The sequence below is a fragment of the Saccopteryx leptura genome, chromosome 1 (genome assembly GCF_036850995.1).
Source record: "Saccopteryx leptura isolate mSacLep1 chromosome 1, mSacLep1_pri_phased_curated, whole genome shotgun sequence".
In the NCBI taxonomy this organism is placed as follows: Eukaryota; Metazoa; Chordata; class Mammalia; order Chiroptera; family Emballonuridae; genus Saccopteryx; species Saccopteryx leptura.
In genome coordinates this window covers 58,517,143-58,534,793 of record NC_089503.1, presented here as the reverse complement: position 1 = coordinate 58,534,793, position 17,651 = coordinate 58,517,143, and the positions used below count along the sequence as shown (strand labels likewise).

General features: G+C 55.1%; 1 protein-coding gene and 1 long non-coding RNA gene across 2 annotated transcripts in view; one reads left to right on the top strand and one right to left on the bottom strand.

The window, feature by feature from the left end:
- ARHGEF17 (Rho guanine nucleotide exchange factor 17) overlaps positions 1–13,700 on the bottom strand; it is a 64,396-nt gene extending 50,696 nt beyond the window's left edge. The window contains exon 1 of the mRNA XM_066368118.1: positions 10,359–13,700. Coding sequence (XP_066224215.1) covers positions 10,359–13,550 — 3,192 coding nt within the window. The 5' untranslated portion in view covers positions 13,551–13,700. The remainder of the gene's footprint in view (positions 1–10,358) is intronic.
- An 858-nt stretch (positions 13,701–14,558) lies between these two features.
- On the top strand, positions 14,559–16,301 carry LOC136388878 (uncharacterized). Its single transcript, XR_010748218.1, has 3 exons — positions 14,559–14,762; positions 15,393–15,529; positions 16,195–16,301. It is a non-coding gene; the product is annotated as an uncharacterized lncRNA (long non-coding RNA).
- Positions 16,302–17,651: the final 1,350 nt, after the last annotated feature.

Below are 17,651 nucleotides of genomic sequence, written 5' to 3'. Positions count from 1 at the left end.
GGCCTGGTCTCCTACTGCAGAGCCTTGAGCAAGCCTCCCCACCTCACTGGCCCCAGCTACCTCTACAAATGATGCCGGATGAGGGGTGGTTAGAAGACCATCCTGGCACTGAAGCCTGCCCCTCTTCTTCCTCTTGCCTCCTGGGCTGCCAAGAAGTTGGATGTCTCACCACCAGGCCCCATCCCAGGGAGATAGGAAGAGAGAGGGAGACAGTGAGGAACCAGGAGTGAGACCTCAGTGACACAGGCCACCAAGACAAAGTCAATAGGGTTTTTTGAGGGGACGGGGTCCCTTCCCATGCTTCTGCCCCTTCCCTTCCACATCTGCTCCTTGACCTCTAGTGCCCTGTCCTGGGAACGACTGGATGTTTGTCCAAGGGTTGGGGGGAGGGGTATCAGCAGTCCCAGGAGGCCAGGCTGTGGGGCTGGCTGGCAGCCAGGACCCTGGGCCTCCCTCCCTCCAGCTCCAGCTCGGGAGCAGGGCCTGCTCACCCCCTGGGAACCAATAAACAGGAAACAGATACCAACCTGGCGCTTGCTCCCTCAGCCTGGCCCTCTCTATCACAGTCCCAGGACCCACCTCACCTCTCCCCCAGCCTCAGAATCTCAGAACCAAGAAGTAATGACCACAAATGCACAGACAAAATCAAGCTAAGAGTTATCACTCCTGGAAAAAACTCAAAATCCATCTTGAAACCACGAAACTCTACACTCTGAACTGCCCAACTCAAAAGCATACAAAGTGGCCGCATTTCTGAGAGCTTCTAGACCTGGGGTCATAGGCTGAGGGCTCCATCAGGATTCTATCTTTTGCCCTCACAATAACTCCTTAGTGTCTCCATGTTACAGAGCGTGAAGCTGAGGCTCAGAGCTGAGGTGCAGTGACTTGTTAGGTATCACCTAGTGAGTATGTCAGAGTCAGGTCTGAGGTTAATCCTTGCCAGTCTGACCCCAAAGCCCACCAGGCACACAGACCCTCAGGCTCCCTGCCTTGGAGGGGACTGAGCTTTTTTTCGTAGGCTGGGATCAATGGGTCTGGGGCTCTGACCCCTAGACGGCCTCAACTCTGCTGTGCCACTCAGGTTGGGGCTGGTGGTAATAAGAGGAAAGAGCTGGGGAGAGAAGCAAGGCCAGTGGGCGCTTCCACCCAACTGCCCAGCCCCTTCTCTCTGTCCACCTCCAGAGGCCTGGGATGCTGGGCCACCTAGCCTACCCAGGTGTAGTCAGGACCCCACCTGCCCTCCAGGTGAGGTTTTGTCCTCTGCATCAGGGTTGGAAAGATTTGCCAAGAATCCGAGCGCCTTGGAGTCAATGTCTCTGGAAATCTTAGAATCCTAACATCTTAGCATCTCAGGCACAAGCAGAGGAACACTTCTTGAACACTTACTATGTGCCAAGCCCTCTTGGCATTATTTCATTTAATCTGAGCAACAATCTTTGGTGAAGTGGATAGTGCACCCATTTTTTGGACCCAGAGAAGGCTATCAATGCTTGTTCCTGGGTCCTGAAGCCAGCCTGGGGGTGGGGGGGAGATCAGGGCTGTGCTCCTTACCCTCCACACAACACCCCCCCATGTGACACCTCCTAGGAAGTGCCCTGGCCTCTCAGGGCATGAAGGAACCTAACAGGTTGTGTGGTCTAACAGCATCAGAGTCACCAATTCTGGATAACCCCAAGGCTACTGGAGGGGGGTTGTGGATGCCCCACTGGGGACCCAGATACCTTGGATCCTGGCACAGGAGGCTAGGGGGCTCCTCTCCAGAGGCCCCTGAGGTCCACCTGGGACAGCGGTGCGGATGTGACTCCCACCTCTTGCCTAGATTTCTACCTTTCCTTTATGCTTTGGATCTAAACTCTCCTGCCAACTGCCCCGCTTGGGTGCTGCTTCACACTGATTTTTAGTCAGCAAACACAGGGTCAGTCAGCCTAGGAGCCAAGCCAGTCTATAAGGGACCTACTGGCTCTTGTGTACCTGTCCCACCAGGCCAGGGCTCAGCCACCACCAGGACCCCGCCTACTTCAGGGGGCTAGGACCCTTGTTGGAAGCTCCTGGCAACCAGGGATGATGTTCAAGCTTTCCCTGTGTGTACTCACTGCCCATGAAGGGCCTCAGCAATTGACTGCTGAATAATGAATGAACATGGGACAAACAACTGAAGGATAAATGCAGTGGGCTTAAACTCGCAGGTTCAGCCCAGTAACTGGCACCTATCAGAGGCTCCGGATCCCAGGAGCCAAGAGTGGGCCCCTCCGCCCACCTGTGGTAGGCAAAATAATGGCCCCTAAAGATGTCCACGTCCTAACCCCCATAACATAAATATGTTACCTTACATGGCAAAAGGGACTTTGCAGATGTGATCAGGATTTTAAGATGGGAAGATTATACTAGATCAGTGGTCGGCAAACTCATTAGTCAACAGAGCCAAATATTAACAGTACAATGATTGAAATTTTAAACTTAAACTATATAGGTAGGTACATTGTTATTAACTTAATTAGGGTACTCCTAAACTGGCCAAAGAGCCGCATGTGGCTCGCAAGCCGCGGCTTGCCAACCACAGTCCTAGATGATCCAAGTGGACCCTAAGTAATCACAAGGGCCCTTATGAGAGAGGAGCAGGAGGTGTGGTTCTGAGTCCAGAGAGAGACGTGAAGGTGCTCTTCTGCTGGCTCTGAAGATGGAGGAAGGGGACATAAACAGAGACGTGAGAGCAGCCCCCGGAAAGCTGAAAAAGGCAAACTGTTCTCCCCTGAAACCTCCAGAAGGAACAGGGTCCTGTTAGCACTGAATTTTAGCCCGTGAGACCCATGTGTTCTGACTGTAAGAGAACTTCTATATTTTTTAAACATTTTTTTATTTTTTAAGATTTTATTTGATTTTTTTTTTTTTTTAGAGAGAGAGACAGGGTGGGGAGGAGCAGGAAGCCATCAACTCATAGTTGCTCTTTGTCTGTGCCTTGACCAGGGTTTCTAACCAGAGACCTCAGCACTCCAGGCTCACACGTTCTCCACTGCGCCACCACAGATCAGGTAACACTTACCTGACCACTAAACATGTAGCAATTTCCTACATAGGCAATAGGAAATTAATATACCATCCATCTCTGCCAACCTAAACCTTGGAATCAGCTCTTGTCTCTTCCACCTCAGGTAGCTCTGTAAGATCTTTCTTTTTTCTTTTCTTTTCTTTCCTTTCTCTCTCTCTCTCTCCTTTCTCTATCTCTCCCTCTCCTTTCTCTCTCTTTCTCCCCCCACCCCTCCAGGCGTCTCAGAGCCCTGGGACTTCCTCAAGCCCCAGAGGAAGTTTGAACACACTGGCAACAGCAGCATCACTACTTTTTGGGACAGGCCCCAGGGTGAGCCCCACAGTCTACCCTAAGTGTGGGAAGAAGCCCATCTCTGTGTGTGTTGGGGGGGAGCCATGCGCAGCAGCTGGGGGTAGGGGAAAGGGCCCCGGGGCCAGACCTGGGTGAGTACTGAGTACCGCCTTACTCTCCTCTGCAGCCTAAAGGGGCTGTGAGTCCCCCACTGCCAGCACTTTAATCTACAAGTCTGGATTTTACTCAGTGCAGCTGCTACCTCTCCCAGTGGCTCTGGGAGATTTTATCCTGGTGCCCAAGAGCATGGAGGACTTTGTGGCTCTGATAGGGAAAGGGACTTATTTAGGACACATGGCAGGAAAATGAAGAGACTAAGGCTAGAACCTAGGTCTCCTGACCCTAATGCAGACCTTCGATGCACTATACCAGGTCATCCTTGGTTACCCCACAGCTTCAGAGTGAGGCCATGGACACCCCTCCGGGGGCTCTGATGCCCTTGTCACAGGCTGGAGCTCACCACTGCCCAGGGCCCGGCAGCCTGGCAGTCTACTTCTGCCTCTGTCCACCCCTGGAATGCCCAGAGGCCTGGGGGAAGTGGGGAGTGAGGGGGATCAAATCCCATTAGGGAGGACATTGGCTCCAATAGACCCGTTTCCCAGGGGACCCAGGGCCCCTGTTTCAGGCCCTGCCAGCAAGGCGCCAGGCTGCCTGGGCACACTTCCCAACAAGTACGCCAGGGATGCAAGCCTTTCTGGGAAGCATGGGTTCCCCCTTCCCCCGCCCTACCACCACCATCCCCGCCAACAGGGCTCAGTAGGAACTCGGTGGGGCCAATATGACCTGAGCATCAGGACACCTAGGACCAAATCCCCTACTTGAGCCTCTGCCCACTGTGGGCCTGCTTAATTCATCCATATACTGGGGCCATGGCAATGCCCACCTAGCTGGAGGACCATATGGGAGGGACAGTACTGCCTTGGGGTGGCATGAGCTCTTCATCCTAGGAGACATGCAAGCTAGACCTAATGGGTGTCACAGTGCCTACAGAGGAGACACAAAGGGGATGTGGCACTGTCACCATCCTCACTGGGGCCCTGTGGCGGCTCCACCCTCCTAGCCTTTGAGCCAAGCAAACATAGGTCTGTAAGCGACAGCCAGTGCAGCCTACAGTCCCAGTCTAGCCTGGGAGTTGGTCAGTCTCCCCTTCCCCATCCTAAGCGACCTCTCACACACTGCCAAGCCTCGGTAGCTACATGTTCCCCCTGAATGCTAGAGTCCAGGCCCTGCCAAGCCGCTCTGCGCTGCAGCAGAAACCTACTACCCAACTGACCACCTCTGCCTTAGCCCAAACCACCATCAGCTCTTGCCCAGATTATTCCAGGGGCCTTCTGAATGGCCTCTCTGCTTCCACTCTGGACCTCTGCAATCTACCCCCGCAGAGCAGCCAGAGCAGACCTGTGAAGGCCTAAGTCAGATCAGGAGCTGCATTCAGAACCCTCCAACAGTGCCTGCCCCACCTCACCTCAAATAAATGTCAAAGCCCTCCTACGGGCCTATGAGATCTACTTTGTCTGGCACAACCCATTTCTATCTCCCTTATCTCCCTGACCTTATCTTCTGCCTTGCTCCAGCCACACAATCCTCTTGAACATTTCTCACACTTCTACCTCGGGGCCTTTGTACTTGCTTTTCTCAGACAAAATGCCCTTCCCCCCAGACCATTACCTGGCTTGCTCTCTCACTTTTTCCAGGACTCTGCTCCAATCTCACCTTCTCAAAAAGGCCTTCTCAGACCTCTCAATCTAAAACAGTACCTCCTCCCCATCACTCTCTACTCCCTTATCCTTTTCCTATTTTGCTGCTCAGCTCCCACCTCTCCCTCACACATAACATATTCCTTTACAGATAGGTCTCCTTAGTCTGGAAGCTCCAAGAGGCCAGGCCTTTGTTTGCTGATGTGTCCCCAGGGCCTAGAAGAGAGTAAGTATTTACTAAATGGATGAATACATTACCCTATCAAGAGTCACCCAAATCTCTGAGACAGACTCCAACTGTACACCATCTGCCACGTTCTTTGCAACCTCCTAGCCTCGGCTCATGCCGTGCTCTCCTAGAATCCCTCCCTCATCTCAGTTTTGAAGGCCAAGCCCGGCAGGGCCTCCTCCAGCATGGGCCCAGTCCTTCAGCATCCTCCAGTTCCTCCAGTCTACTTCTATATTCTGAAAGCTCTGAGTATTCCAGCTCTCCAGGCAGCCTGGGGGTGCCCCCCCCCCACTGTGGGGGGCATGTATAGCCTGAGAGATCACAGATGGGAGGGAAGAAAGCAGGAGGGACAAGTCCCTACACTGGGTTGGGAGCTGGGGACAAGATTAGCAGAGGCTGCCAGCCTGCCAAACCCAGCTGGTCCCAGAAATGTGGGGCTGGAAAATGTCAAGCTCAACTTCGGTTCATCCCCCAACTTTTTTCTGCTGGATGTGGAGAGAACCATTCTTGGGTTCCCCCCCCCCCCAGCCCAGGGCCCTTAAGAAGGAGTGGGGGCAGGGAATAAACAAAGGAAAGGACAGCTCTCTGCCTGTACTCCCCCTTCTCACCCTCCTACCGGGTGACAAGACATTTAATTACAGATATTTGGTACTGCTCATAATTCCAAATGTCCTAATCGCCTTCCCTCCCAGAACACGTTTCCATGGAAAAATCAGAGCAAAGAGCCAAGGAGAGAAAGGAGAGAACCCCCACCTCTGGGTTCCCCGCCAAGAGGAGACAGAGAGAAGAAAGGTGATGAAGAGCTGCAACCCAGGCCTTCCTCCCCGAGGCAGGGAGCTGGCTGGGTACGCTGGGGGATGGGCCGGGTCTGCTGGGGCAGGTGACCGACAAGGCCAGGTTCTGGTGCTTGAGCCTGGCTCTGTCCTGTCTTGCTGTGTGAACTCAGACTCAGCATTCTTCTTTCTGAGTCTTGAAGTTCTTCCTACTCCAACCCCAGACTCCAGTGAATTAAATAACCACCATGAAGGTGTTCAGGCTGTTAGGGGTGTGCAGGTGACACCCCCATCTACTCCCTCCCATCCTGTTCCTCTATTCAGATGGCAGGCCAATCCCACCAAAGAAGAGGGACCTCTTGGGCCCTTTCACCTCTAAGACAGTGGGAGGTTAGACTGCTTGGTCTTTGAGGCTCTATAGGAAGGATTCAGCCTGCAGGATGGTCAAGGGAAAAGGAGAAGTTGGGATGTGGCTGGAATTCTAGATTCAGTGGGAATCTAAGTCTGCAATTCTAAGAATTCAGCACTACAAGATTCCCACAGCGTACACATTTGAAGAATGAAACATTCAGAGTGTCTGATATACAGAAAGCACTTAATAAATGTTAGCCACTGTTGCTCCTATTCTAATAAGCTGAAGTTCTGTGAGTCCATCCATCTGATTCTGACAGAGAAGTCACTTCCTGTATCTGGGTGACAGCTGTCACATCTGTCTAATGGGTATCACGTATCTGAGGGGCAGCAGGTTGGACCACATGACTGATTTTGAGGCCAGGGTGAAGAGTCACTGATCAGTCAGGCTATGTAAACTTAAGCAGAAGTGCCAAGGGGCGTGGAAGGGGCAGGGCAAGGAGGCTCCCACAGCTCTACCTTCTCTGCTAAGCACATAAGCAAGCAGGTATCCACAGAAGAAAGCTACCATGAGTTATCCCTCATTCCCTGGGCTCCAACGTCCTAGGTCTTGCATAACCTGTCTTTTTCTCCCTTCTAGCCACATCCCAACTCCTCCTTTTCCCTCGACCATCCTGCAGGCTGAATCCTTCCTATACAGCCTCAAAGACCAAGCAGTCTAACCTCCCACTGTACAGATGGCAAAACCAAGGTCCAAGATGACTTTCCGGGTCTTAGAGTGGGTCAGAGGCTGAACCAGGCCTGGTACCCAGGCTTCCTGCTCCCAACACTGGGGCAACCCCATGTGGAGGGCAAATAGGAATTTGGCTAGAAGAGACCTGACTTTGAGGGACTTCCATGCAGCCTGGCTGCCTGAGGTCAAGACAGGGGCCCCTTCTGCCCGGCGGCTGCTCCTGGCTCGGTTCACACTGGTTTCTGCCCCATCAGCAAAGTGTGAAAGCCTCTTCTCTTCACTCCTTATTCTGGAGCCCACTCCACACCATCTCCACCCACAGCCCAGGGAGCGTGACTGGAGCCCCAGGCCCGAAACAAGGGAACATTATCTTCTCAATGGAGGCCAGCAGGAGGGAGTAGACATCTCCCCAGAGCCAAAAGGAAGGGAACAGCAGCAGGGATTTGGGCTAGCATATGGGAGAACTTCCAGAGTTTATGAGTGGATAGGAAATTAGGGGATGGTGAATCTCTTCTGAGTTAATTTAAGTCCATCAGGTTATACTGAGGCTGGGAGTGCCCAGCCCTGTGCTCAGAAAGCAGTAGGTGGCAGAGAGGAGGGGTCACTAGAAGCAGCTAGGGCAGTGGAGCCAGTTTTTTCCCTCTCTCCTGCCCCCAGGGAGGGAGTGATCATACCAACCACTCACAAAAGCCTGTCAGGCAGAAACCATTACCCCCATTTTCACAGCAGGGGGAAGGTAAGGCACAGAACAGGGATGTGACTGGTCTTAGCCACACAGCGATCTAGGAGCTGAAGTTCAAACCCTGTTCTATGATAGACTCACCAGTTCTCTCCCCTAAGGGGTAAGAAGGGACACCAACCAAGGCCGGGAAAGGTAGGACGACTAGAACAGACAAAGCTTGGAGGTTGCAGAGCCTCTGTTGTGTTATGGGCAGATCTGTCCCATTGCATAACCCCCTGGATGGCAGGGGGACCAGAAGCGAATTTAATGGTGGCCCTGGGCCTCAACTTCTAAAGGGCCCGCAAAACCCCAACTTTACACTTTTTTCTAATGACACCAAGTTTGGTTTCATATGTGTAATTTTAACATTAATAGTACATAATATTTTTTATTTATTTAAAAATATGGTTAGCATGTATTTTTATTTTCCCTGTCTCTTTAAGGGGCCCAATATTTTCTTCTGTGCCCGGGGCCTCAACTAACCTTAATCCGCCTCTAAGCTTCTTCCTGAGCAGCCCTGGCCAGTTAGTTCAGTTGGTTAAGAGTGTCCTCCAGGAGACAACAAGGTTGCGGGTTCAATCCCGTGTCAGGGCATACACAGTAAACAACTAAAAAAAGCAAGACTGAGTAGAACAAATGCTTCCATTCCCTTCCTTCTCTCTCCCTTCCTTTCTCTGTCTCTCTAAAAATCAATAAAAATTAAGCCTTGGCCAGATAGCTTGGTTAGTTGGAGCATCATCTCACAGCGCAGAGGTTACCGATTCGATCCCTGGTCATGGCACAGGGAACACACAAGAGCAATTCAGTGTTCCTGTCTCTCTGTCTCTCTCCCTGCCTCTCTCTCGGGTTTCTCCCCGAGGTCTGGCAGGCAAGAGAGAATGTGTCAGGAGGTGCACCAGGAACCAATTCTGCAGAAACTCCCATCTCTTCTCTGGGTCTCAATACCTCTTCATAGGAGCACCCCCCAACAGTCTCCTTGAGTTCCTTAGTTCACCCCGCTCTCCCCTAATTTAGCTTTCAAGGATCCCAGAGGAGATAATTATATAGGAAAGGCAGCTGGGGAGGAGCTGCCGGCAGAAGCTGCCCTGCTCTCACACAGTCCCCCACCTCCATGTTCCAAAGACAATAGGCACTGAAGTTAGGGGCACCTGAGCTGAACTTACTAGGCTCTCAGAAGGAAGGGCAGGCCCCAAAGTTCCCCTCTCCCCACCCCCTGCCTGCTGTGTCTGTGGCCTCGGCGAGAGACACCAGAGCTAGGACCAGGGGAAACTAGAGACAAGGAGAGAAAAACAAAGAGAGAAAATTCAGAGGAGGCTTGAGAGTGCTGGGAACAGGAGTGACCAAATTAGTACTGGGTTTAGGGTTTCGAGGCTCCTCACTCATGCAGGGAACACAGTGGGAGTGCAGGTCACAGCTGAAATAACCCAAGGGCCATCCTCTTGATAGGACCAGAACCCAGAACCTCAAATCTAGCTTCCAACTGGATGCCAGGACATCAAGCACCTGGAACCCATCTGCATCCACAGCCCAAACTCCAGGGATGCCTGAAGCCAGAGGCAGAAGTGGAGGCCTCAGGGAGAGAGGGACCAGCAGGATGAAGGAACAGAACCTCCACCCTGACCCACAGAGGCACCCATGCCTGTTGGGGCCAGAACCACTCTCAACCTCTCAAGGCTGCTGTCTGTGAGCTCCAGCAATCCCCTCCCTGACCCCGCACTCCCCTGGAGGCCCTCAGTCTAATCAGAAGAGGCTCCGGCAGACTCAGGTCCTGAGACTGCCCCCACTCCAACCCACAGACTCCCCCCCAAATTTGGCATCACCAACTGGAGACACAGGAACCAACTTGTCCACAATCCCCAAGTTTACAAAGGGGAGGTTAAGTCACAGAGAAAGGCCAGGACCATCAATGTACTTTCTGGAGCCCTCTCTGCTACTCCATAAAATAAATCCTGGCACCACTCCAATTTTCCCAGGCCCAGGGACAGACCCACATTTTGATCTGTCGAAGGGAAGCCACATGAGGAAGGGCAAACCCATGTCAACTGTGGACGCCCCAGCCCAAACATCCTATAAGGGGTCTAGCTTTTAGGGCAACAAGACTCTCTGGAAAGTTCCATCATCTCCCATCTCCTTGTGTGTTTAAAACAACAATTTAGAGATAGTTATCTCTAAATCCAATCCCTGAGAAACAGCTAAAGGACAAGATTAAAACCCTGTAGAATTATCACCCAGAAGACCTTGGAGCAGGGAAGTACCTTTGACATTTGCACTAGCAGAAGCCTGAAGCTTCTAGGACCCGAATATATAGAAACCTTCTGTCGTCAACACTCTTAAAAGTGCCTGGGCACTTTCAGCATCACAGAAGTACTGCCAGACCTGGGTGCCTACCTTGTGAGCACTCTCAAAAAGCTCCTACAGAAGTCAGTGTCCATGGCCTTCCCTCAGCCCCACCCTGAAGACCCCCCACAAAGGACTCACCACTTGTGGCTTGCTGCAGCACTTGCTGGCTGGGGCAGGCTCATCTGGAGCCCGGGCTGCCTCTGGGGGCTTGGCCTCAGCAGAGGGCGGTACAACTACTGGAGTCAAGCATGGCACATCCACTGGGGCAGGCACCTCGCCAGAGTGGAGGGTGAGCATGTATCGCTTAGTGACATCCTCGAGTGAAGGTGCCTGTAATGTGGGGTGGGCTCTGGCAGTAAAACCCATGGGCTCTGGCACAGCCACAGGGGGGCCAACAGAAGTTGGTGGCTCGGGCACCACGATAGGTGTGAAGGTGGCAGGCACACTGGCATGGCGAACATGTTTGGAGGAGGGTCGGGCACGAGCCAGGCCACCAGTCTGGTCCTGATGGATCTCCTCTCTCTGTAGCTCCTGATGACTGCTCCGGGCTGGGCGCTTCTTGGAACCACGGCGGATAAGCCGTGGGGACAGAACGCCAGCCAGTTTAAGGTCAAGGTGGAAGTCACGGTGGGCACTGAGGGAGGCAGGTGGGGCCTCAGGTAGGGCCCTCTCAGACTGTGCCCGGCCCCTGGCAGGACGGGGCTCTTCTGGTTCTGCCTGTCGCTCTGCAAGGATGGGCTCGCTGCTGGATGGAGGCAGCATGGACTCAACCTCTCTGATGGGCTCCCCTCCAGGGCCCTCAAATCCAGGCCCTGCCAGCTCCCCACGGCGGCTAGGGTCACTCAGAGATTTCTTTTTGGGGGCTTTGCCAGCAACCCTGTCATCTACCACACATCCTAAGGCACCAGGCCCTTGAACAATGCTCTCAATGACCTCCTGGTATCCCTTGCTTTCTTCACTGCCGACAGACCAGTCACTGTGGCCACTGGTCAAGCCCTCATCCACAGGTGGAGCTACTGGAAGCCCTGACTTGGGGCTCAATGAGCCAAGCAGGTTGCTATCCACAGAGAACCCAGAGGGCTCCTCTGAGGTGGCAGCACGATGGCGCTGTGGAATCGGGTCACTTAGAGACCTGTAGGCCTCCCCTGCCTCCCCATTGCTCAGTTCAGTCCCACCAGGGCCTGAAGGGGGGACTTTGCGTCTCCGGCGAAGGGCACCTGGTGTAGGAGGGGTATCAGGGGACACCAGGGACCACCCTGCCAGACTGTCTTCAGCCCCAGGGAGTTGGCTGGTCTGGGCTGAGGACGATGAGTTAAGGGGTCGCCACACACCTGTGGTACCCAGGCTGCAAAAGGATGAAACAGAAGGCTCAGGGTCCGCCCCAATGCCCTCATCTGTCAGGCAAGATTCAGGGCCAGAGAGCTCCTCCTGCGACCGCTGCCCTCGGGGCATGTCCTCTGCCCACTCAGAGCTTCCCGGAGGAATATCACTCCCATCATCCTGCTGGGCACCCATACGCTGGATCTTCTCAAAAACCTGACGGGCCTCTTGCACATACTGATCCTGAACAATGAGGGGCAGTGGGTCCTCCTCAGGACCTGGGCCTGCCAGCAGGAGCTCAGAGGAACTGGGCTTCAGGGCACTGGTGCGGGGTAGGCGGCAGGCCATAGGCTTCTCAGAGCAGGTAAAAGACTTTGTCCTCCGAAGTGTGGCTGTCAAGTCCTTGAGTGTGGGGCGGGTGCCAGTTGCTACTGGGGCTGAGGGGGGCAGCGACCCAAGTTGCTCCACAAGGCCACCTGCTGATGGTGAGTCTCTGCCATCTAGGGGGCTACTCCCAATGTCCCCAGGGCGCCCACTAGGCTTTCGGACTCTCAGCTCTGACAGGTCCGAGCGCAGGAAACTGAGCAGCGTCAGGGTCTCTGAGGCAATGTCTGGGTTTGAGAGGGACTTCCGCTGCCGGCTCTTGTCTACTTCCAATCCTCCATCCTTCAAGGCCTTGGTAGTGCCCACAGGTCCCTTGGTGCGGGTTCGAGCCTGGGGCCTTAGGAGGAGCCCTTCTCCAGCTCCAAAGCTGGGGGAACGATACACACCCCAGTTCCCAGAACCCCGGCTGGCCCACAGATCTTCATCCTTGAGGGTTTCTGTGCTGGAATATCGGCTGCTACCACAGGAGCCTGATGGACTAGCCAGATACGCGGGAAAGCTCACCTTGGCCACTCGGAAAGCTCCTCCCACAGTGTCTGACAAGGACCGAGGTCCTTCTTGGGGACCTGGTACACAGGGAGGCGAGCCAGTACCCCACTCCCGGGGTCCTTCCTCGCTACGGGCTCTTGGAGATGTCGGGGGCTCCGGACTCCTAGTTCCTCCAGCAGAGTCCATGCTGCGCATATTTAACCCATAATTGTCTGGCCTGCAGTTCTTATCCAAAAGGGAGTTTCCAGGCCTGGGCCCCTGCCTCCCTATCCAGCGGCGGCCACCCTCACCATCTTGGTCCTCTTCACTGCCGGAGGAGAGGCCTCCATGGTAGGCCGGACTCTGCACCCCAGGCTGCAGCGGCGGCGGGCCCTCCTCTTCCTCCTCGCTGGAGCTGGCAGCCCGGCTGCGGCTGACAGGATAGGAGGCGATGGAGGAGGAGGAGGAGCAGGAGGCCTGGGCCCCGGCCTGCGGTTGGGAGAAGCTATGCCAAGAATGTAAACCATCCGCCGGACGCTGCGCCCGCTCCTGTTGCTGCTGCTGCCGCCGCCTCCTTCCCTCGGTCCCCGGGCCGGGCAGCGTCCGCGCCGAACGCCGGCCCGCCAGAGGGAAGCACGTCCGAGGAGGTGGCGTCGGTGGCTGTCGGAGCTCCCGGGCAGGGGGTTCCCACGCAGTGCCGTCGGAGCTGGGCGTCCCCGAAGCCTCAGAGTCAGCACTGGGCCTCCTGGAGCCAGGGCCACCGAAGAGCTTGCGCATCTCGGTGACACTGGGCCAGACCCCGCGCGCTGCGCCCTCGGTAGCTTCTTCCGCGGCCCCGGTGGAGACGCCTCCGTCTCGGGCCCCAGCGTTGTGGTCCGGCCGCAGTCCGTCGAAGCGCCGGGAGAGCTGGCGCACGGATGGCGAGAGACTGCGGAGCGGGCGCGGCTGCGCGGGGGCGGCCGGGGGCCCCGACGCCAGCTTGGACACGCGCCGGGAGGGCTGGCCCGGGACGGCTGCGGCCGGCCGGCACGAGGCGCGGCGCCGCAGTCCGGAGTTGACCGCGGCCCCCTCCCTCGGCCCGGGCCCGCCACTCCAACGCTCCAACAGCTTGAACGAGACGCTGCGATACAGTGGGGGCCGGGGCGCCCCGTCTTCCATGGTGGCGGCACTCACTCCGGGGGGGCTGGCCTCGGGGAGCCGAGGGCCAACCCCCCCCTGCGCCCCAGCTCCAAAGGAGCGCAGCGACTGGGATCCGAAAGCCTGGATCCTGCAGCCACAGTCGAGAGAGTTTGCGAGAAGAGGGCACAGACACCAGAGCTGAGATTTATCCGCTGCAGCTCAAGTTTCTGCGGCCGCGGGCTGCTTCGGCTCCATCCCTCGCAGCGCCTCCCGCTTCAGCGCCGACCTCCAGGCCTAGCCCAAGCCTTGACCAGTGCAACCCGGAGCATCGCGCAAGGCCCAGCCCGGTCCAACCCGGTCCGGATCCCTTTCTCAGCTCTGCGCCAGCCAACCGGCCTCCCCTTCCCTCGCGCTCCCGCTCCTGTTCCCTCCTTCTTGGCTGCTCGATCCCCGTTCCCTTTTGTTGCAAATAAACTTTGTGGCAGTGGAAAGGGGGCGGGGGGCGGGGCCTCGAGCCCTAAAGAAGGGGTGGGCTCCTCGCGCGCGCCAGGCTGGGTGTCGGGGGAGGGGAAGGGGGGAGGGGGAGGAAATCGGGGAGGAGCCGAAGAAAAAACTAGACTGCTTGAGCAAAGGCAGATGGAAGCGACCCTCAGGGCCCGAGCTGTCTCCAAAGGACTCACTCTGACACACACGCAAGCTCTGAGTGTGGTCAGCTCCGCGGACATACAGCCAGGACGGCGCACGCACTGCGGTTTAGCCGCTTTCGTGCGGAAACACCTCCTGCCCAGGGGAACAACATGGCAACCTCAGACCCACAAACTAGTACACACCGACACTCAGGTACACGACTATCCCAGCGGGACACGGGGAAGGATTCGCCGCCAGGGGGAGCAGTGGGCGCCACGGGCCCACTTGGGCTTTTGCGGCTCTCTGCCCCACCCCTTCACCCCGCCTAGGCCACGCCTTTTACTCGGCCCTCGGAGGAGAGTCCCACTCTAACTGCGACCCTGCTCAGCCCCTGGCGCCCCCAAACGCCCCGCCCCTCCCACCTCTGGGCCAGTCCTGCTCAGAAGCCCCACCATCCCTACCACGCCGCTCAGAAGCCCCACCCCTTGTGACCACGCCCCCGCCCGCTCTCCTGGTTCCTGCTGCCAGTCCTGCTCCAGGCCTCCTTTCCCAGCACTCCAGGGGTACGTGGGTGTTGCGCCCTCTACCGACCAGATTTGCCCCCCACCTCGGAATCCTAAGCAGGTAAAACAGCACCCACCACCAAAAAACCGGAGGTTGGAAAGACCACTTCCTTTATTTTCTTTCAGTCATTTCCTAGTCCCTTCAGGTGCCATTTTAAAATTAATCTCTTCACAAAGCGCATTGCCCCTCCTTCGGCCTCAGGAATGCCCTCGATTTGCTACTGCCAAACCTACACTCCTACCTGCGACTGCTCCACCCTCCCGACAGGGAAGGTTTGGATCGCTTCTCCTACTTCTAGCCGATCCTCTTCTGCCTCTGCCCCCAAGACTTTTCTGGCAAGTCTCGCATAGTAGAGGATGGGGGGGAGGGTCCCTTTCCCCATCCGCCTCTGCTAGGTCCCATTCATCTAACCTGGCCCGGGTTAAACGAATGACAGCTCCTCTATAGCTGAATGAACGAATGGGAATTTATGGAGTGCCTTAGATGTATTGGTAATATGATTTCATTTGTTTTATTTAGTCTTTGAACCACCCTTGGAGGTAGATATTATTGCTTCTTCTATGGGTCATGAAGGAGAAGTAACTCTGAGTGGTATTAAAGTCAGGAAATGGCAACTCCTGCTATGACTCAAATTCGGATTTCAGGAGCTTCAAACACCATGTTTCTCCAGACAGCCTTTCCATGTCCCAGATTCCTGATGAAGCAGAGGGTGCTCTCATCTTTGAGCTCCCGGCAGCCTCCTCCTTGAGCCTGGGCTCAACTTCCTGAGGAACAGAAGATACTTCTGGTTCCCTCAGCCCAAGAGGACTGCAGCTGAGCCTAAGATGGTAGGCCCTGTGAGCAGGGACCCTGGTCCAGATGAGAGGGGCAGGGATGGGCAAAGGGCAGGATGGTAGACACTGAGCGATTGATTGCCTGACTACCGCATGAGAGAGGGAGGACTCAGCCAGGACCCTGAGCCCTGCTTGCTGCTTCCCTTGGGTTGTGGGAAATTGCTGTAGGGAGAAAGCTCTTCCTCTTTGAGTTGAGACCAGCCTCCTTCCTCTAAGTCCCTAACCTCAACTTGGTCTCAGCTGTGTCTTAAAAGGGCCAGCATATCATTCCTTCTTCGCTGGGAAACTGATGGCTAGGAAGAGAGCACTGCCTGGCCTAGTGCCTCTCTGCCCTTGCCTTGCTGCATAACCTTGGGTTAATCTCTGCACTTCCCTGGGCCTCAGCTGCCTCACCTGAAAAATGAGGAGTAGGTCGAGGCTTCTTCAAGGATGTCTCTCTCTGACTCTTATTTGAAGTCAGAATCTTGTCTCTAGAGTTTTCTTTCTACTCTTTTGGGGCAGTTGTAGAATGATGAGGGGACCTTTATCCAAGGAATCACTGCTCTCTTCCAATTGATGTCCCCTACCATCTGAAATTTGTATTTTTCCAAACTCTTTCAACCCTGTCCTATTCTGTCTTCACATCACTTCTGGGATACAGAAATATTCTCATTTTACAGATGGGCAAACTGATAAAGAGGAGTGGAGACTCAGGTCACAGGCTCCAAGCATCCTGCAGCTTGACCGTGAGATGAGCTGGCTTGAGACTTTGGATCAAGAATCCCCTTGGTGGCCCTAGCTGGTTGGCTCAGCGGTAGAGCGTCGGCCTGGCGTGCGGGGGACCCAGGTTCGATTCCTGGCCAGGGCACATAGGAGAAGCGCCCATTTGCTTCTCCACCCCCCCCCCCTTCCTCTCTGTCTCTCTCTTCCCCTCCCGCAGCCGAGGCTCCATTGGAGCAAAGATGGCCCGGGCGCTGGGGATGGCTCCTTGGCCTCTGCCCCAGGTGCTAGAGTGGCTCTGGTTGCGGCAGAGCGAAGCAGGGGAGGGGCAGAGCGTCGCCCCTGGTGGGCGTGCTGGGTGGATCCCAGTCGGGCGCATGCGGGAGTCTGTCTGACTGTCTCTCCCCTTTTCCAGCTTCAGAAAAAAAAAAAAAAAGAATCCCCTTGGTGGGGAGGCAGGGTGTTTAAGGATCTAGGCTGGACCTCCATCAATATGGGCTTACCCAATCAGAAAAGTGGCTTGGCTGCTTGCAGCACTTTATGAATCCTCCCACACCTAACCCCTTCTGATTTAGGATGAGACAAGGTCATGTTCCCAGCACAGAGGGACCTGGGCCTTTTTAGACTTCAAAAGAGTCATCTAGGAGGAGGCTGGGAGTGCTGACATCAGGGTGGACAGAGGAACACTGTACTGTGTGTCTAGAGTCAGACCCAATGCAATCATCCTTATAGATGTGCCGGTGAACCTAGCAGGTCACTGTTTTCCTTTGGGCCTCAGGTTTGTCACCTGTGAAAAGGGAATGAAAACAATAACCCATCTATTCCATGAGTCTACTCAGCAAGATCAGAGCTATAGAATCCCTTAGAGCAGGGGTCCCCAAACTACGGCCTGTGGGCCGCATGCAGCCCTCTGAGGCCATTTATCCGGCCCCCGCTGCACTTCCGGAAGGGGCACGTCTTTCATTGGTGGTCAGTGAGAGGATGCATCTGCATCCTGTGCAGTGCAGCGTCGCTCACGTACAGTACTACTTCCGGTGACTCCAGACGCCTGCGTCATGGCTCTGGAAGCGCATCATATCATTTGTTACGGCTAGCAGTGACAAATATGGAACCGGACATTGACCATCTCATTAGCCAAAAGCAGGCCCATAGTTCCCATTGAAATAGTGGTCAGTTTGTTGATTTAAATTTACTTGTTCTTTATTTTAAATATTGTATTTGTTCTCGTTTTGTTTTTTTACTTTAAAATAAGATATGTGTTGCCTGACCTGTGGTGGCGCAGTGGGTAAAGCATCGACCTGGAAATGCTGAGGTCGCCGGTTCGAAACCCTGGGCTTGCCTGGTCAAGGCACATATGGGAGTTGATGCTTCCAGCTCCTCCCCCTTCTCTCTCTCCTCTCTCTCTCTGTCTCTCTCT